Raw genomic sequence first — 21019 nt, 5'->3', positions numbered from 1 at the left:
AGGCGAAGGATGCACCGAATCGAGGATTCGGTTCGGGATTCGGCCTTTTTCAGCAGGATTCGGATTCGTCCGAATCCTTGTATCTGGCCGAATCTGAATCCTAATTTGCATATGTAAATCAGGGGCAGGTAGGGTAATCACGTGACTTTTTGTCACAAAAGAAGAATTTTTTTCCACTTTTTCCTTTCCTGCCCCTAATTTGCATAAGCATATTAGGATTCGGGTTCGGTATTCGGCCAAATCTTTCACCAAGGATCCGGGGATTCTCCCGAATAGTGGATTTGGTGCATCCCTACTTAGAATTGATACAATAGTTGCTAATACTCCAGAGATGCTGCTGAGAAATGGATCAACTAAATGTTGCAAAATTGTAACCGTTCAAGTTCTGCACCTGAATTACTGAGCTGCCAGACTCAAACACCAGAGACACGGTGTGAGGGCTACTTACCCTGGTGGTCTAGTGGGCCGGCGGGGACGCCCGCCACGCCATCCTGTTGCTCAGTGTGCGCCGGTAACTAGGGTGCTCTTCTGTATTTATAGGCACATGCGCGCTGGTGTGTTGACGCCAGATCGCAATGGCACGAAAGTTAAATGTATTTAAAGAGACATTTTGGATTTTTGCACTGCCTGTTATAGGATCATTTCTAGTGATTTCCTGGTTCCTGTTTTCTGTCTGATTTCTGATACCTGTTGTGACTGTTTTTGACGATTCTGACTTCCGTAATCCTGACCCTGCCTGGTAACTGACTCTTCTGTATCCGTAACCCTTCTGATTGATCTCCTGGTTTGACCCTTGCCTGTCTGACTCCGCTTGTACTCTGCCTGCCCCGACCCAGCCTGATTGACTACGTCCTTCTGTGTACGCCTTGTACTGCGACCTACTGCCCAAAAGACTTTGCTTTACTGTCGTGCCCCTTTGCTCGTCCAGAACCCTTCGCTTGGACCTGGCGGCATCCGATTAGCCGAGGGATCCTCCCGAGGTGAAAGGCGGCTGTTAAAGGCGGAAGCAAGAGCCGAGAACAGGGTGCTTAGCATTGGTTCTGGATTTAGGGTACCAACCGTGACACATGGACATTCAACACTTAGATTTTGGGAAAACAGTAAAAAATAAATAATGGAAAGTAATTGGAAAAAAGTCTTTATTTCTGGGGAACAATCTAAAAACAACTGAACTGAAAAAAGTGTTTGGAAGATGAACGACCCTTTTAACGTTGAGCTTTTCCTCTCTCTTTCTCTACAGGTATCAAACAGAAAATGAACTAAAAGGACTTCCATTGGATCTCATCAACTCGCCGTAGCCTGGGTTTGCTTTAGAAATATGTTAAAAACCCCTAGCTAGAGACTTCTATTTTTTTTTTTTTTCATTCAGGAAGCTCCATAAAAAATGACCAGGATGGATTAAGTCATCCCGACTGGAGAATCTGGACGAACGGATGTGGATTAAGCATCTTCTTATTTAATCTAAACCCATGTGGTTTTTTTTTCTACGTCAAATAATTTATTTTGCTTTTTTGACGTAATGTAATTTATTTTTTTGTGTTTTAAAGAATTGTTTAAAAAAATGGCAATAGGCTTGTTTTGAAGAAAATCCTATTTCGTCCCCTAATGATGATCCGTTAGGTGTACTGAAGGCAGCAGGAATGTACGCGACGGAGTGCCAGGCGGAAGTAACGCCCTCACACAGCAATGGCAACCGGCAGTTTCAGTATAGCCTGGACGACCACACCAACCAGGCTTTCCAGATTATGAACGAGCTCCGGCTAGGGCAGCAGCTGTGCGATGTGAAGCTGAAGGTAAAGTACAATGAAATCCAGGACGAGTTTGTTGCCCACAAGATTGTGTTGGCCTCCAGCAGTCCAGTATTCCGCGCCATGTTTACTAATGGCCTCAAGGAATGCGGCATGGAGACCGTTACCATTGAGGGAGTTCACCCTAAAGTCATGCAGCGGCTTTTGGAGTTTGCCTACACGGCCAGCATTTCCGTGGGAGAGAAGTGCGTCATCCACGTGATGAATGGCGCCGTCATGTACCAGATGGACAGCGTTGTCAAGGCCTGCTGCGACTTTCTCATCCAACAGCTCGACCCGAGTAATGCCATCGGCATCGCCAGTTTTGCGGAGCAGATCGGATGCCACGAGCTGCATCAGAAGGCGCGGGAATATATATACATGCACTTTGGGGAGGTAAGTCAAATACAGTGAAACCTCTATTTTAATTACCCTGGTTTTAAGATTTCTCGCATTTTACGTTTGTGGTTCCACCAATTTATAATGCGTTTCAATGGGTGCATTTCCCTGATTTTAAGTAATGTTTTCCCAGATTTTGCATCAAAATTTTGTCCTGGTGTTTTCTCTATGAATGTTATTATTTGTGACATAAAGAGGTTTAAAATATTAACCAGATGTATATTTAGCCATGGTTCTGCCTTTAAATGGTCAATTGCAATGAGTCTGCCCCTTATACAGTCCTGCACCAATCACTTATTGCTTTAGGTTGTGTATGTGACTGACAGAGAGTCTTGCACTTGCCCCCCATAGTTCCGCCTAAATATTGGGAAGGGGTTTGTTACAGTGAGAGCTGTGAAGATGTGGAATTGTCTCCCTGAATCAGTGGTACAGGCTGATACATTAGATAGGTATAAGAAGGGGTTGGATGGTATTTAGCAAGTGAGGGAATACAGGGATATGGGAAATAGCTCATAGTACAAGTTGATCCAGGGACTGGTCCCATTGTCATATTGCAGTCAGGAAGGATTTTCCCCCCTCTGAGGCAAATTGGAGAGGCTTCAGCTGAGGTTTTTTAGCCTTCCTCTGGATCAACTGGCAGGCAGGTTAAAATAGAGTTAGGGGGGGGTCACATGGGACATAACTGTTCAGTGAGTTTGCAATTGATCCTCAGCATTCAGCTCAGATTCAAAAGCAACAGTTATGACTCATGTGCCCCCCTCTCAAGTCACTGATTGGTTACTGCCTGGTAACCAATCAGTGAAAGCCAAGAGAGCTGCAAAGCAGGAAGTAGTGTTCTGGCTATTATGTTACACATCCAGTCACTCCAGCCTTTATACATTACATTTTTGTCTAACTAACTATGTTAGAAACGTGTTTTATTTTGCACAGCCTATTTACCCAGTTTTATTTTTACACTGAACAATACCTTTAACATTTGGTAGGTCCATGAAGCACTGTAGTTTCCGTTCTGTGCTTCCCCTAATGCTTATTCATGGTGTTGTGCAAGGCTGTGACCTTGGGACGTGAACAACACAACTGAGGTCTGAACTTAGCACGTTAATAATCTTCCACAGGGAGGAAAAACAAAATGTCAACAGGTACTGCTGGTGCAAACTTTCAGCCAACTTGGTCCCACCATTTTTATAGTAATGAACGTGAGGCATGCGTCTATTACAACTCAACCCGGAAGCCGGCATTTGGAAGGTCGCGGTCGGAGAGAGCATTAAGAAGAGCTCAACCCGCCCGCAACCTGGAAAGGAGCGTGTGAGGTCGGGCCGAACCTGCCCAATTACGGGTAAACCCGTGGGTCCCGCAGGTATCGGGTCGGCCCGCACCTCCCTACAACATACTTTAATAAATATTTAAGATGATCTGATTAACAAATTACTTTTTTTGATCCCACAAACATTACCAGCTAATTGAGGAGTAGTGTTTTTCCAACTGTATGTGAATAACCTAAGGCATGGAGTAGGGCAATAGGCAATGGAGGTTTTGAGGCCTCATGAACTTTACAAATAAGGATCAGCTTTTTTGGACCTTTACCCACTGATATTTCTTGACCAGTATTTCTAATGGACAACTCATATAAAACGTGTAGTAATGTTCCTGGTTCTTGTCAGCTATGGCCACAAAGTAGAGAGACCTCAGGAACATTCTGTTGTATCTCAGGAACATTTTGTTGTAATGGGACACTGGCTGGAGCCTTCTTCTGAAGTTGCTGGATTGAAACTAAATTTGATCTGCTCAGATAACATGCCAAACTTACTTGTGAAACTTGTCAACTCATGATGGATTAAGCAAGGGCCAAGTTCAAATTGGGTTATGATCCAAGGGTGAGAACATAGGCATGTATCTTGTAGATGTTGCTGTAGCTCCTTTCAGAAATTAGTTAAGAGGACATGGTTGACATGGTTGGTGTAGTTTTCTTTGGAAAAAAGACGTTTGGGATGGGACATGATTACACACAAGTACATTAGAGGACATTATAGACAAATATCAGGGGACCTTTTTACCCATAAAGTGGATCACCGTACCAGAGGCCTCCCCTTCAGACTAGAAAAAAAGAACTTTCATTTGAAGCAACGTAGGGGGTTCTTCACAGCGAGGCTGATTCTGTTAATGTCTTTTTAAGAGGCTTGGATGATTTCTCGGACAAGCATAATATCCAATGCTATTGTGATACTAAAATACTGATACTAAATACCATACGTACAGATATTGGTATATAGTTTGTGTCAGTGTGTGGAAGGGTTGCTGTGAGTGTGTGTAGAAGCTGGGTTTCATTTCATTTGCAGGGGTTGAACTTAATACATTTTGGTCTTTTTTCAACCCAACTGAACTATGTAACTATGATCAGAGCAATAAGGTAGAGTAGATTGGACCATTTGCAATGATCCTGTACATTCAATTTCAAGAAGTTTTCTTTCATTTTTGAGTTTATTGGTTGTAAGAACCAATTTTAGGTTGCATCAATTTATCAGGAGTGGAAAATAGAGATACCTCTCCTCTAATTCTGCAATAGATTTTTCAAGATAAGTTAATAGATGCCTTTTATCTCTCGGAAGGGAGTGTGACTGTGGGATAGCAGGTATAGTAGGGAGAGATGGTGCCTATAGTAACAGTGGATAATAGTTTCTGGGAAGGGAGTGTGACTGTGGGATAGCAGGTATAGTAGGGAGAGATGGTGTCTATAGTAACAGTGGATAATAGTCTCTGGGAAGGGAGTGTGACTGTGGGATAGCAGGTATAGTAGGGAGAGATGGTGCCTATAGTAACAGTGGGATAATAGTCTCTGGGAAGGGAGTGTGACTGTGGGATAAAAGGTATAGTAGGAGAGATGGTGCCTATAGTAACAGTGGATAATAGTCTCTGGGAAGGGAGTGTGACTGTGGGATAGCAGGTATAGTAGGGAGAGATGGTGCCTATAGTAACAGTGGGATAATAGTCTCTGGGAAGGGAGTGTGACTGTGGGATAACAGTTATAGTAGGGAGAGATAGTGTCTATAGTAACAGTGGGATAATAGTCTGTGGGAAGGGAGTGTGACTGTGGGATAGCAGGTATAGTAGGGAGAGATGGTGCCTATAGTAACAGTGGATAATAGTCTCTGGGAAGGGAGTGTAACTGTGGGATAGCAGGTATACTAGGGAGAGATGGTGCCTATAGTAACAGTGGATAATAGTCTCTGGGAAGGGAGTGTGACTGTGGGTTAACAGGTATAGTAGGGAGAAATGGTGCCTATAGTAACAGTGGGATAATAGTCTCTGGGAAGGGAGTGTGACTGTGGTATAGCAGGTATAGTAGGGAGAGATGGTGTCTATAGTAACAGTGGGATAATAGTCTGTGGGAAGGGAGTGTGACTGTGGGATAGCAGGTATAGTAGGGAGAGATGGTGCCTATAGTAACAGTGGATAATAGTCTCTGGGAAGGGAGTGTAACTGTGGGATAGCAGGTATACTAGGGAGAGATGGTGCCTATAGTAACAGTGGATAATAGTCTCTGGGAAGGGAGTGTGACTGTGGGTTAACAGGTATAGTAGGGAGAAATGGTGCCTATAGTAACAGTGGGATAATAGTCTCTGGGAAGGGAGTGTGACTGTGGTATAGCAGGTATAGTAGGGAGAGATGGTGACTATAGTAACAGTGGGATAATAGTCTCTGGGAAGGGAGTGTGACTGTGGGTTAACAGGTATAGTAGGGAGAGATGGTGCCTATAGTAACAGTGGATAATACTCTCTGGGAAAGGAGTGTGACTGTGAGATAGCAGGTATAGTAGGGAGAGATGGTGCCTATAGTAACAGTGGATAATAGTCTCTGGGAAGGGAGTGTGACTGTGGGATAGCAGGTATAGTAGGGAGAGATGGTGTCTATAGTAACAGTGGGATAATAGTCTCTGGGAAGGGAGTGTGACTGTGGGATAGCAGGTATAGTAGGGAGAGATGTGCCTATAGTAACAGTGGATAATAGTCTCTGGGAAGGGAGTGTGACTGTGGGATAGCAGGTATAGTAGGGAGAGATGGTGTCTATAGTAACAGTGGATAATAGTCTCTGGGAAGGGAGTGTGACTGTGGGATAGCAGGTATAGTAGGGAGAGATGGTGCCTATAGTAACAGTGGGGATAATAGTCTCTGGGAAGGGAGTGTGACTGTGGGATAGCAGGTATAGTAGGGAGAGATGGTACCTATAGTAACAGTGGATAATAGTCTCTGGGAAGGGAGTGTGACTGTGGGATAGCAGGTATAGTAGGGAGAGATGGTGTCTATAGTAACAGTGGATAATAGTCTCTGGGAAAGGTCTTTGGCTGAGAGTTCAGTGAACGTTGTATCTTTTCAAGGAAGGTTCTGATATGAAATTGGGATATATTTGCTTGTCCCCTAGAACCTATGGATTTAAGTCCCGCAAGTCCATGAACTCTGTGACTGAGCAAATGGCACGTAGGAGTGGTATGTGATCGTATTGTATAGAAACACAGGTGTGACCTGCGCTAGTTTAGAATACACGTCCGTGCATAGAAAACAAGGAATACTTTCTCCTTCGCACTGCTTAATGGAAAGCTGCCGGGTGCGAATGTCGTCTCCTTTATGGTGTTTGGGACTGATAACTGCAAGTCGATTAGAAGAGCCGAGATACAGAACTGCAGAGTCATAACCCAACTGGAGTCAATTTAAAGTGATACTGACCTGTTTCTATCACTGATAATGTTGGTAGGGACAGGGCAACCTATTAGAAAAACAATAAAAACAGTCGTATTTACAAAGCCTAAAGGCTGGAGCTGATAAATTGGGCTGAACTCGAGGAGTGCGCTCTTTTACTGTGATTAGTGAGACGTGACTGCCGGTCTCATGATTACAAGACACATAATAACTCGCATGTTTCTGCTAGAGATTGGCTCATTATTTGCCCATGAAATGCCCCGTGCCTTTGTGCTGTGGCCCCTCCTACGCTGGAGATCTTACCCATTATGCATAAATGATCATTAAAAGGGTTTTTTATTTTAAATGAATATATTGTTTTTCTACAAGAGTATCGCTGGAGGAACAATGCTGAAAGCTGCAACAGAGCAGAAAGTAGTTATCAGAGTGCTGTGTGCACTGAGCCATAGGATCCCATTGTTCTCAATTTCCTCTGGTTGCTGCGCTTCCATATCTCTGCTGAAATCAGATGATGCAGAGTCCCTTTCACTGTAACACTGCCTAGTACTTCTCGCTGTTACCCTTTGTGTGCAGTTTATGCCACGCAACCCTTGTCTGTGTATGGGCACTAGGCCTCTTCTGTTACGTGTCTTTCCTTTACATGGGAACTTCACATGAAAATTAAAATCGAAACAACTTTACCAGTATATGTTCATTACATGATTTCACTGGCTTTTAAAGTCATATCGCTATATAATTGCTATTGAAAACAGTGTCTGTCTGCCCCCTTCTGCACTGCTGATTCTGGCTTATGAAAAAATGTAGCAGAAGGTACATGAATAAATGTAATTTTATGCCTGCTTCTGAATAGCGGTGGGGAAACAAACGGTCGCTTTGACAGCAGCCCCCTCCCCTCGGCGCAGCATTGCTGAAAAGGGTATTTATCACATGACTTGGAAGCATTAGAGCCGTCCCCCTGCTGAGTCATTGCCTCCTGCTGGACTGCAATTTGCTCTCTGATGTGGGAGGTCAGCTGTGTAGAAATTGCATAACCAAACGCAGAGTTGTAACCCAGTATCACTAGTGTGTTTGCCTCCTTGCTATGCAGCCACTCACTGGGGGTACTAATAGGGATGCACCAAATCCACTTTGGTCGAATACCGAATCCTTAGTGAAAGATTCGGCCGAATACCAAAGCCGAATTTGCATATGCAAATTAGGGAGCAGGAAAGGAAAAGGTGGGGGAAATGTTTTTTACTTCCTTGTTTTGCCTTTCCCTTCCCACACCTAATTTACATATGCAAATTGGGATTGGGTTCCATTCGACCATGCACAAGGATTCAGCCAAATCCGAATCCTGGTGAAAAAGGCCGGATCCTGTCCGAGTCCCAAATCCTGGATTCAGTGCATCCCTAGGAGCTAATATGGTTGTCACCCGCCAGTGAACCATATTGCAGCTGAGCACCAAAAAGGCGGCCTTCATCTTTAGTGGGATAGTGTTTCTGGAGCTTGCCCTCTTCATACATCATTTGGGTGTTAAAGTCCCTTCTCATCTTCAGGCCACACTGGACCCCGTTGAGAAAGAGTTGACAAATTTCTGACCCACATGTCACTTTCACCCAGTGAATTGGGCTTTCCATGTCCAGATGCTTGTTGCCAGATTGGGTAAATCATTAGCCTGTTGGGCGCAAAATAATCGCCTTTTCCAGGGGTTGTGCAGATATTGATCAGATGAATGAAAGAAATTCATATCACAAAGGGTCCCTTTTGGGGACAACTGCTCCGGGGTCTAGAGTCCTGCGCAGAAACTAAATTCTAAGACCCCAAACCCGCAGCCCGCGACCCAAACCGCAACCTGCATATTTACCCACTTTGATCGCAACCCGAACGGGAAGTGATGGTGCTGCAAACCAGAAGTGATGTCATCAAAAGTGGGCTGGACAAACACATTTTGTAAAACTTTTTTTTAAAAAAGTAAAATATAGACAATATTACATAATATTAGAAATTTAGATGAGACCCATGACTCACATCTGTACCAGCACCTGAAAAATCTTCCCTTCATTCCGCAGGGTGCACGCTTTTTTTGCGGGTACCAGACCCGCTGCATGACTCTACCGGAGTCCCCCATGTCATTAGAATCAACCATGAAGTTGGGGGGGACAAGAAGTTCTCACCCAAGATGTTTAACCTAGTCTGTAATCACATCCAGTGCCCAGACCCCTCGGATGTAAAACCCATTGGGAGCATGTGCCTGCTGGGTGATCAGTGAAGCGGAACCTGGGCACGGAATGTTGTGGTGCGGCCGCCATCCTTTTAAAGGGGTTGCTCACCTTTGAGTCAACTTTGTGTGATGTAGAGAGGGATATTCTGAGACAATTTGCAATTGGTTTTCATTTTCTATTATTTGTGGTTTTTGAGTTATTTAGCTTTTTATTCAGCAACTCTTCGGTTTGCAATTTCAGCAATCTGGTTGCTAGGGTCCAAATTACCCTAACAACCACACACTGATTTGAATAAGAGACTGTGATATAAATAGGAGAGACCTGAATAGAAAGACGAGTAATATAAAGTAACAATAAATGCATAGCCTTACAGAGCATTTGTTTTTTAGATGGGGTCAGTGACACCCCCCCCCCATTTGAAAGCTGGAAAGAGTCAGAAGAAGAAGGCAAACAATACAAAAACTATAAAAAATAAGTCTTCAGCTTTAACCCCCCGGGTACTACAGAGAGGCCGGCGGTGTTTTTGGCTATGTAGTTGCGCAAGGATGTGCTACTGGTTTAGGCTGGTCCTGTTCCCTCTGGGACTTCACAAGAAAATAATAAACACAAGGACTTCAAAAGGGTAATACATGTTATTCTGAGTTTTCAATATCAGGCCAGAAGCAATTGTGGATACACGTTGGGTGACTGGTAAAGTAGTAATGATGCAATTAGGTAGGGTGGCTCCGCTCTTACCACAAGGGGCTGTCACAGTTGTCCGAGACAGTCTAGGAGATTTATTGGCCCAAATGGAAGAAGTTGGGCGGAAATTTGTTTTTGTGTGTGTAAGCATTACAAATGTTTCTAAAAAAAAAACAAAAACGAGTTTTTACCAAAGTATTAAAAAGGGGAAGTTTAACTTCCCCCAGCAACTTTCTATGTAATGGGGAACATAATACAGGTATGAGACCTGTTATCCAGAATGCTCGGGACTTGGGGTTTTCCAGATAACGGATCTTTCCATAATTTGAATCTTCATACCTCAAGTCTACTAGAAAATCATGTAAACATTAAATATACCCAACCGGCTGGTTTTTCTTCCAATAAGGATTAATTATATCTTAGTTGGGATCAAGTACAAGCTAGAGTTCAGTGCGGAACCAATTCAAAAAGATCCGGACCCGAACTGCAGCCCGTATATTTACCCACTTTGATCTGCTGCCCGACCCTGACACGCAACTGCCTTATCCGCAACCCGCCGACTACCATTAAACAGGAAGTGATGTTGCTGCAAACTGGAAGTGACATCATCAAAAGTGGGCTGGGGCAGAAAAAAGTTTTGTAAAATTTGAAAAGGGGCAAAATATAGACCATTTAACGTAAGATAAAAAATTTAGATGAGACCTGCAACCCGCATCTATACCCGCACATGAAATTCCTCCCCTCATCCCGCCGGGTTAGGTTTGCCATCTGGCCAGTATTTTACCGGTCCGACACCAATGTTATTAATAGGGAAAAAATCTAAATATACAGGAAGGACGGTATTTTTTTTTTACAAAAAAAGGTGGCAACACTACGCAGGGTACTTGCTTTTTTTTGCGGGCAACCCGCAGGTACCCGACCCGCTGCAGGAAAAGGAAAATCATTTTTACAAATTTGGATAAAACTGAGTCTATGGGAGACAGCCTTTCGGAATTTGTCTTCAGTCTTACAGCTCACTGAAACCAACCAGTATTGGCATTAATTTGTGTGTTAACCCTTCACTCCCCCCACACACAGAGTCTGTCTGTCAGTGCAGTTTGGTCAGTGCCCTCTTGTTTTTCAGTGATGTTCAGTTGGTTTCCATTACAACTAGCCATAGGTAGGGTTGCCACCTTTTCGGGAAAAAAATACCGGCCTTCCCACATATTTATCCTTTTCCCTATTAATAACATTGGGATCAACCTTAATCAGGGCCGGCCTATTGGACCAATTGGGCCCAATAGGGCCCGCACCTCTGGGGGCCCCGTACCACAGATCATATTTCCCCCTGGCCTGCCCCCAACTTTGTCCAGCCCATCCCCAAATCCATAGGTCCAGCCCACCCCCAACTCTGATAAGACAGCCTATCCCCCAACTCCATAGGTCTAGCCTGCCCCCAACTCTCATAGGCCCAGCTTTCCTCCAACCTTGATAGGCCCTGCCTGCCCCCAATCCAACCAAGCCTGCTCCCAAGCTGAATCGGCCCAGCCTGCCCCAAACTAATTGGCTCAGTCCACTCTATTTCCTCCCTCTCTCTCTTACCCTGTGTGCCCCTATTATGTGCCCCTATTTCATCCCTCTCACTCTCTTACCTTGTCTGCCCCTTTCCTTTCTATTTAGTGCCTGTATGCCCTTATTTTCCTAAATACTTGGTGTGTCAGTAGCCAGCAACACTTTGTCTAGGGGCCCCGCCAACATGGTCCCAATTGGGCCCCACATTTGATAGGATCAGCCCTGACCTTAATTATTACCGGCCAGGCCAGTAAAATACCGGCCAGATGGCAACCCTAGCCATAGGGGAATATTTTGGGGGACGGTGGGCAGCTCCTTACAATTGCTGTAGCCGTTGTGTTAGGTGAAGCCCCCTGAGAATGAATCGTGGGAATAGAACGCTTGTCGTGCAGCAGATCTGTGCCTGGAGTCAGACGGAGACACTGATGAGCAGTATCTTATGCAAATGAAGGGCTGAGAGATGTAGAATGTGAGAAGGAAGAAAACACGTAGGAATGCGCAGAGACGATCCTGCTGAGTCACCGTGACCAGGGCTGATCCAGGGTGATGGTCCTGCTCTTTGGGTTTATTACCCAGACACAGACTAGATGCACACGATAATGAGATAAGTGTATGGAAAACTTTGCACCGGGAGAATAAAATGTAAAATATGTCATTTATATGTATAGTTTGTAATAAATGCACCTTTCTGTGCCTACTTGCATTTACTTACAGAAACAAACAAAATTAATACAAAACTTTACTAAATACAATCAATTAAATATTCTGCATTGTTTCTGAAATAATCAAGTTTCTCTTCACTATTCCTCTCTCAGCATCTGTTTCTCTTCATTCTCTCTTCATGCAGCAGTTGGGTGTCAGATATTCATTGACAGTTAGATCCAATATATCTTTAAAGGATCAATAACACATTTTAAGAAAAAAAAATTAATATAGAACAAAAAAAAACCCACAAAGACAAATTAAATTTTTTAATCGCTAAGTCTTTATTAAGAAATAACTTACCGAAACTCCGCTTGCGCTTCTCTTCAGAATAGGCGACAGGGCGATGATCCATCGTGTGGCGCTCGATTTCTCCTCCCTGGCTATCTCCTGTAAGGAAGGCGGGGAGGAGAAATCAACGCCGAATGATGGATCAACTTTTCTGAAGAAGAGCGGTAAATTACTTCTTAATAAAGACTTAGCAATTTAAAAGTTTAATTAGTCCTTGTGTTTTTTTTCGTTATATACTAACAATTTTTTTTTAAAAAAAAAAAACAAATTGATGTTACTGGTCCTTTAACCGAGTCGACATTGCCAAACGAGCAAATCTCCCTGTTTATGGCCACCTTTATAGAGAGGCTCCTTTTGCCTAGAAGATGTATTGGAGGTCACTCTATTAAAATCACCAGACATCATGTCTCTCTACATGCAGGATTTGTGCAAAAGGCAGTTATTTTGTTAGATTTTGTTTGTACTGGAATCCGTTATTTGAGTGAGCTCTAATTCACTCCTGCATGAAGACAGAATGAGGAGAAACAGATGCTGAGAGAGGAATAGTGAAGATAAACTTGATTATTTCAGAAATTTCGCAGAATATCTTATTGACTGTATTTAGACGTTTTCTTATTTCAGCATGAGGAAACGTATTTAATTTTCATTTTCACGATTGTTCCCCTTTAAAAAAACAAAATTGAAGGTATTTCATTATTCCTGATGAATCCCGAACTGAATCCTGGATTTGGTGCTTCCTTTAGAGCACGTTTAAATGTAAAAAAAGTTGGGGAGCAACACAAGCATGAAAAAGTCCATGGGGATGTCAAATAAGGACTGTGATTTACTGTTTGGTAGCCCCTATATGTACTGTATACCCACATGAGTCTCTGTTTGGCAGTACACCTGGTTTTTATGCAAATAAAACTTGCCTCTAAGTATGGTATTTAAAAATAAGCACCTGCTTTGAGGCCACTAGGAGCAACATACAAGGAGTTGATGAGCAACGTGTTACTCGCAAGCTACTGGTTGGGGATCACTTATTTAGAGAGAAGTCATTTGTTCCACCTATTCTATATTCGGCAGTAGATGGGAGCTTGGCACTTGGGATAGGTTAGGAGCAAGGGGTCCATTTGAGCCTCACTGGTGGCCAATGAGAATAGCTGCTCTGTCCCATGTTCCTTTCCTTCTCTATGACCACTCTCTTCTCGCTTGTTTCAGGTTTCCAAGCAGGAGGAGTTCTTTAACCTGACCAGTTGCCAGCTGGTGAACCTCATAAGCCGGGATGAGCTGAACGTTCGGTGTGAGTCGGAGGTTTTTCACGCCTGCATAAACTGGGTCAAGTATGACTGCGAGAACAGGCGGCCGGTTATCCAGGCACTGCTGCGGGCAGTGCGGTGCCATTCCCTGACCCCCAACTTCTTACAGCTTCAGATCCAGCGCTGTGAGATCCTCAAAGGGGACTCCCGCTGTCAGGACTACCTGTCTCAGATCTTCCAGGACCTCACTCTCCATAAACCCACCCTGCCCCTCCAAGACCGCATCCCCAACATCCCTCAGTTCATCTACGTGGCAGGAGGATATTTTCGGCAGTCCCTCAGTTTTCTTGAGGCTTACAACCCAGTCGACGGGGAATGGCTGAGCCTGGCTTCTCTGGAGATGCCGAGGAGTGGGCTTGCGGGTTGTGTTGTAGGGGGCCTCTTCTACGCGGTGGGAGGTCGAAATAATGCTCCTGACTGCAATAAAGACTCTGATGCCCTGGACTGCTACAATCCCATGAACAACCAGTGGTCGCCATGTGCTGCCTTAAGTGTGCCCAGGAATAGGGTGGGGGCTGGCGTCATAGACGGGCAGATTTATGCAGTGGGAGGATCTCACGGATGTCTCCATCACAACAGTGTGGAAAGGTGAGCCTCACAATAATGCTGACATCACAATTGGATGAGTGGTTATTGCCAGTGGAAAGAATGGGGTCCTGGGTACAAATGTGAAATATAACACATTCCCCAAATTGAGAAGGAGATGGGGGGTGTTAAAGGAGAACTAAACCCTTAAAATGAATGTGGCTAGAAATGGCATATTTTATATACTGAACCTATTGCACCAGCCTAAAGTTTCAGCTTATCAATAGCAGCAATGATCCAGGACTTCAAACTTGTCACAGGGGGTCACCATCTTGGAAAGTGTCTGTGACACTCACATGCTCAGTGGGCTCTGATTGGCTGTTGAGAAGCTAAGCTTAGGGCTCGTCACTAATTATCCAGCAGAAAATGAGCTTCCCTGGCTGTAATATAAGCTGATGCTACAGGTTTGCTGATTATTAAATTCTGATGCTAATTGCACTGGTTTCTGTGCTGCCATGTAGTAATTATCTGTATTAATTACTAATCAGCCTTATATTGTGACATTTCTATTCTATGTGTACTGTAGTTAAGCTTTAGTTCTCCTTTAAGGAGAAACTTAACTGTACGGCCCTAAAACTTCTTCTCATTTTGCCAATATCAGGAACATATTTATACTGGCATTTATTTTATACTTCCTCTAACTGTGTCTGTGGCTATGCCTAATTTGGGCAGTGCCAACTTCATCTCTCGCTTATGGACCTTGATTATTCTCAGTGTGTTTAGGAACAGCCTCTCCACTCGGGACTCTCTCTAACAGGGAGTGTCATTCTCTACCCACTTTAAGCTGAAAGCCTTGGACTTCCAAACATAGCTGTAGGCTTTCTCCAGATTCTGACACAGTGCCAGCCGTCTGTTGTATAGAGTCACATCGGGCTGATTTTACAAAATACTTTCTGATACTTCCTGCTACATCACTGGGCCCCAGCATGGCCCTTCGTGGTCCTACTATACCTGCTATCCCACAGTCCCTTCCCAGAGACTATTATCCCACTGTTACTATAGGCACCATCTCTCCCTACTATACCTGCTATCCCACAGTCACACTCCCTTCCCAGAGACTATTATCCCACTGTTACTATAGGCACCATCTCTCCCTACTATACCTGCTATCCCACAGTCACACTCCCTTCCCAGAGACTATTATCCACTGTTACTATAGACACCATCTCTCCCTACTATACCTGCTATCCCACAGTCACACTCCCTTCCCAGAGACTATTATCCACTGTTACTATAGACACCATCTCTCCCTACTATACCTGCTATCCCACAGTCACACTCCCTTCCCAGAGACTATTATCCACTGTTACTATAGGCACCATCTCTCCCTACTATACCTCCTATCCCACAGTTACACTCCCTTACCAGAGACTATTATCCCACTGTTACTATAGACACCATCTCTCCCTCCCTACTATACCTGCTATCCCACAGTCACACTCCCTTCCCAGAGACTATTATCCACTGTTACTATAGGCACCATCTCTCCCTACTATACCTCCTATCCCACAGTTACACTCCCTTACCAGAGACTATTATCCCACTGTTACTATAGACACCATCTCTCCCTACTATACCTGCTATCCCACAGTCACACTCCCTTCCCAGAGACTATTATCCACTGTTACTATAGGCACCATCTCTCCCTACTATACCTCCTATCCCACAGTTACACTCCCTTCCCAGAGACTATTATCCACTGTTACTATAGGCACCATCTCTCCCTACTATACCTGCTATCCCACAGTCACACACCCTTCCCAGAGACTATTATCCCACTGTTACTATAGGCACCATCTCTCCCTACTATACCTGCTATCCCACAGTCACACTCCCTTCCCAGAGACTATTATCCCACTGTTACTATAGGCACCATCTCTCCCTACTATACCTGCTATCCCACAGTCACACTCCCTTCCCAGAGACTATTATCCACTGTTACTATAGACACCATCTCTCCCTACTATACCTGCTATCCCACAGTCACACTCCCTTCCCAGAGACTATTATCCACTGTTACTATAGGCACCATCTCTCCCTACTATACCTGCTATCCCACAGTCACACTCCCTTCCCAGAGACTATTATCCACTGTTACTATAGGCACCATCTCTCCCTACTATACCTGCTATCCCACAGCCACACTCCCTTCCCAGAGACTATTATCCCACTGTTACTATAGACACCATCTCTCCCTACTATACCTGCTATCCCACAGTCACACTCCCTTCCCAGAGACTATTATCTAACTGTGCAGTGTTACTGAGCTCCCTATGATTCTACTGTTGCCTTTTGGGGCAATTCCTATTATTATTTTATTTGCACTGACATGTTATGCATCACTTTGCAGAGATAGTTAATTGTACACGTCTGTCTAGTGGAACTAGAAATTAGGGATGCACCGAATCTACTTTTTTGGATTCGGCCGAACCCCCGAATCCTTCGTGAAAGATTCACAGTTTGACATAAATAAAAACATGGTATGACTCATAGAGATGAACTACCAACTTCCACATCACACAGACCTGTGTCATTCTATTAACTATTGACAGTTGAAGGTTAACAGGCCTGTGATATGGCACCTGAGGAGAAAGAACTTCAATATCCAGGACATTAAAGGGATACTGTCATGGGAAAACATGTTTTTTTCAAAATGAATCAGTTAATAGTGCTGCTCCAGCAGAATTCTGAACTGAAATCCATTTTTAAAAAGAGGAAACAGATTTTTTTATATTAAATTTTGATATCTGACATGGGGCTGGACATTTTGTCAATTTCCCAGCTGCCCAAAGTCATGTGACTTGTGCCTGCACTTTAGGATGGAATTACTTTCTGGTAGGCTGTCATTTTTCCTTCTCAATGTAACTGAATAGAACGCAGTGGGACGTGGGTTTTTTCTATTGAGTGATGTTCCTACATCAACCAGGCAGCTGTTATCTTGTGTTAGGGAGTTATCTGGTTACCTTCCTATTGTTCTGTTGTTAGGCTGCTGGGGAGGGGGTGATATCACTCCAACTTGCAGTACAGCAGTAAGGAGTGATTGAAGTTTATCAGAGCACAAGTCACATGACCAGGGGCAGCTGGGAAATTGACAAAATGTCAAGCCCCATGTCAGATTTCAAAATTGAATATAAAAAAATCTGTTTGCTCTTTTGAGAAATGGATTTCAGTGCAGAATTCTGCTGGAGCAGCACTATTAACTGATGCATTTTGAAAAAAAATTTTTTTTCCCATGACAGTATGCCTTTAACTTGACCGAGAGTAGGCCTTACTCCCTCCTTTTTACTGTAGATGTGGCCACTCAAGTGCCAGTCCCATATTGTATCTGACTGAGTGTCACAAGGGCAGTAGGGGTTCCTCTTCACTTCATCTGCCATAATAACAAACTACATGATATCCATAGTACATAGATATCGCTTAGGAAAGTTGGGTCATATATAAATATATATATATACATATTGTATAGCAGGGTGATTACAGACTTTGTTGAAAACCTAATGTACCTTCCTTTGCTCCCAGGTATGACCCAGAGAGAGATGAGTGGCAGCTGGTTGCTTCAATGAAAACTCAGCGTATTGGAGTGGGAGTGGCCGTACTGAACAGGCTGATGTATGCAGTTGGTGGGTTTGATGGAACAAACAGGTTGAACTCAGCAGAGTGTTACTATCCAGAGACCGACGAATGGAAGGACATCGCCTCTATGAACATTGTGCGCAGTGGAGCAGGTAAGACTCTTTAAAGGACAACTTAAGCCTAACTAAAGAAATGGCTAGAAATGTTGTTTTGTGCTTCTGTACCAGCCCAAGGCAACCACAGCCCTTTAGCAGTAAAGATCTGTGTCTCCAAAGATGCCCCAGTAGCTCCCCATCTTCTTTTCTGCTGATTCACTGCACATGCTCTGTGCTGCTGTCACTTACTGAGCTTAGGGACCCACTCACAATATACAGTACACATAGAATAGAAATGTCACAATATAAGGCTGATTAGTAATTAATACAGATAATTACTACATGGCAGCACAGAAACCAGTGCAATTAGCATCAGAATTTAATAATCAGCAAACCTGTAGCATCTGTATATATATATATATATATATATATATATATATATATATATATATATATATATATATATATATATATATATATATATATATATATATATATATATATATATGTGTTTTTAGTCATATTCACGTTTAGGGTTTAGTTCTCCTTTAATATATCACAAAACCATTATTCAAACCAATGAAGTGAACCATAGATTGAAATTTCTTGGTATAAATTAAATTGATAAATACTGCACAGAATACAGTGCAAATAAAAGCAAATCATGTTATATTTAGTACATGTTCAAATTTTTTTTTTGTTCAGGGGCGTGTGCGATGGATACCAGTGTGTTCGCTATGGGTGGGTATAATGGAACAGACCAGCTGAACAGCGTTGAACGATACGACGTGGAGAAAGATGTCTGGAGTTTTGTGGCACCCATGAGACACCGTAGAAGTGCGCTGGGGGTGACCGTACATCAGGGAAAGATCTACGTACTTGGTAATTTTGATTTTAGGTTTACTGCAATCTGCAGTTAACTTCAAGGAGGAGGAGAATAAGCACCTACTTTAATGGCATATAAATTAGGCCCATCCTTAAGGGATACTGTCATGGGAATTTTTTCCCCCACACATCAGTTAATAGTGCTGCTCCAGCAGAATTCTGCACTGAAATCCATTTTTCAAAAGAGCAAACAGATTATTTAATATTTGAAATCTGACATGGGGCTAGACATATTGTCCGTTCCCCAGCTGCCCCCAGTCATGTGACTTGTGCTCTGATAAACTTCAGTCACTCTTTACTGCAAGTTGGAGTGATATCACCCCTCCCCCCGCCAGCAACCTAATAACACAACAACGGGAAGGTAACCAGATAGCAGCTCCCTAACACAAGATAACAGCTGCCTGGTAGATCTAAGAACAGCACTCGATAGTAAAATCCAGGTCCCACTGAGACACATTCAGTTACATTGAGAAGGAAAAACAGCAGCCTGCCAGAAAGCAGTTCCATAGTGCAGCACTGGCTCTTTCTGAAATCACATGACCAGGCAAAATGACCTGAGATGCACCTACACACCAATATTACAACTAAAAAATACACTTGCTGGTTCAGGAATGAAATTTGATATTGTAGAGTGAATTATTTGCAGTGTAATTTAGAAATAAAAACTACACCATAAAAATCATGACTGAATCCCTTTAGCATAAATTTGAATTAACGTCATTTCCTCCCTTGTACTTCAGGGGGCTACGACGGAAGCACGTTCATTGATAGTGTGGAGTGCTACGACCCACCCACAGACACGTGGACTGAGGTGACACGTATGATGTCTGGACGCAGCGGGGTGGGCGTGGCTATCACCATGGAACCCTGCCGCAAACAGCCGTGTGGGGGGGGCCTTTTCCCAGAGAGGATAAAAGATGGAAACCACGACAAGAAAAAATGTTGCTTCTCCTCACACACCAAAAAATAATGAAGTTCAGGAATAAGAAAGGAAAAATGAAAAGAAATGTTGCTTTACGGATCTATGGAAATTCAGTGTTAATGATATGGACAAAAGGAAGACCAAGTGCAATGGAGCCAACTTACTTTTAAGGGCAATTTGTGTGGACCGCGTATAATTTAGCAAGTATATTCCCCTTTTCACAGGGACAACACTGAGCCTTTAGTTGTTGAGATTGCTGTAATGGAATAAACAATATGGCTACCCTCTGGCCTCTCTCACCCACGACCTCATGGAGAAGCCTGCGGAACAGATTGTACAGTTCTATTGCAATAATAACCAATTTGGGTGGTAAATATGTATATATATAAATTATTCTTTGTTTCTCCTGACTATATGCTTTGCAGATCCCTCCCTCTATGCTGATTTCGGAGTAAGATTGTCTAATCTACGCATTCTTAATCATTAAAGATCGGACAGATTTATTTTTCATTTTAAACTAATTACGTCATTTTATTTCCCTTTTCCTTTGTTCTGATAAACCGCGTTGTTTTCATACGAATGGTAATGCTTCAGCTGTGTAGAACTATAACTCCCCCCCCCATACTTCTTTGTGTCTTATTCTTTATGCTTTACAGTAAAAGCACAGGCCTATAAGCAATATATGCAAGCATCATTGGGTCTAAATGGGGCACATACAATGGCCTATTGGCCAGCAGCTCTGATAGAAATGAGCAAAAGAATGGCAGTTGAGTGTTTGTTATTGATATTAAAGGGCATGGAAAAAATAAAATCCCATTTCTACTTTAATGAAAAAGAAACATATCTCCAATATAGTTTAATTAAAAAATATGTACTGTTTTTATAAGATACCTGACTATATGCAGTGAAATTCTCCCTTCATTTACTGCTGTGGATAGGAATTGTTAGACAGTCCCTAACTGCTCTGCAGGGAAACAATCATACTTATGAACAGCAGGGGGAGCAGCTTTGTTTGTTTCCCTGTAGAGCAGTCGGCGAATGTGTAGAGATTTGTATTGGATTTTATTTTTGCCTTTACATCCCCTTTACTGTTTCCAACTCCAGCTGCAGGGACAAAGATCATGGAGCCAGATTTAAACAGATAAACTGGGATTCTATTTGGAGGATTATTTTGCTGCAGCCACTGGTTCTGCCGAGTTGGAGAAAGTTTCTATTAAACAATACAAAAACTATAAAATCCACATTAGATTACATGACAACACAGGAGCCAGTGCAGTCTGTATATTCTGATTATTAATCAGTCTTGCTGTATCGGCTTCTGGCAGATATTATTTGACTTGTGCCGTTGTGATAAT

At 43.1% G+C, this 21019-nt stretch overlaps 1 protein-coding gene across 1 annotated transcript; it reads left to right on the top strand.

Moving 5' to 3' along the window:
• Window positions 1-1240: 1240 nt before the first annotated feature.
• keap1.L (kelch like ECH associated protein 1 L homeolog) lies at window positions 1241-20172 on the top strand (the record flags this gene model as incomplete). The annotated part of the gene is given in 5 exon segments (NM_001095480.1): window positions 1241-2183; window positions 13507-14192; window positions 17709-17914; window positions 18563-18739; window positions 19483-20172. Coding segments are annotated over 5 exon segments (1842 nt in total). The 3' UTR covers window positions 19713-20172.
• Between the last annotated feature and the right edge of the window lie 847 nt (window positions 20173-21019).

Source organism: Xenopus laevis, chromosome 3L (genome assembly GCF_017654675.1).
Source record: "Xenopus laevis strain J_2021 chromosome 3L, Xenopus_laevis_v10.1, whole genome shotgun sequence".
Classification (NCBI taxonomy): domain Eukaryota; kingdom Metazoa; phylum Chordata; class Amphibia; order Anura; family Pipidae; genus Xenopus; species Xenopus laevis.
Note: the sequence above shows the minus strand (reverse complement) of the source record. Positions and strands in the feature narration are given on the sequence as shown.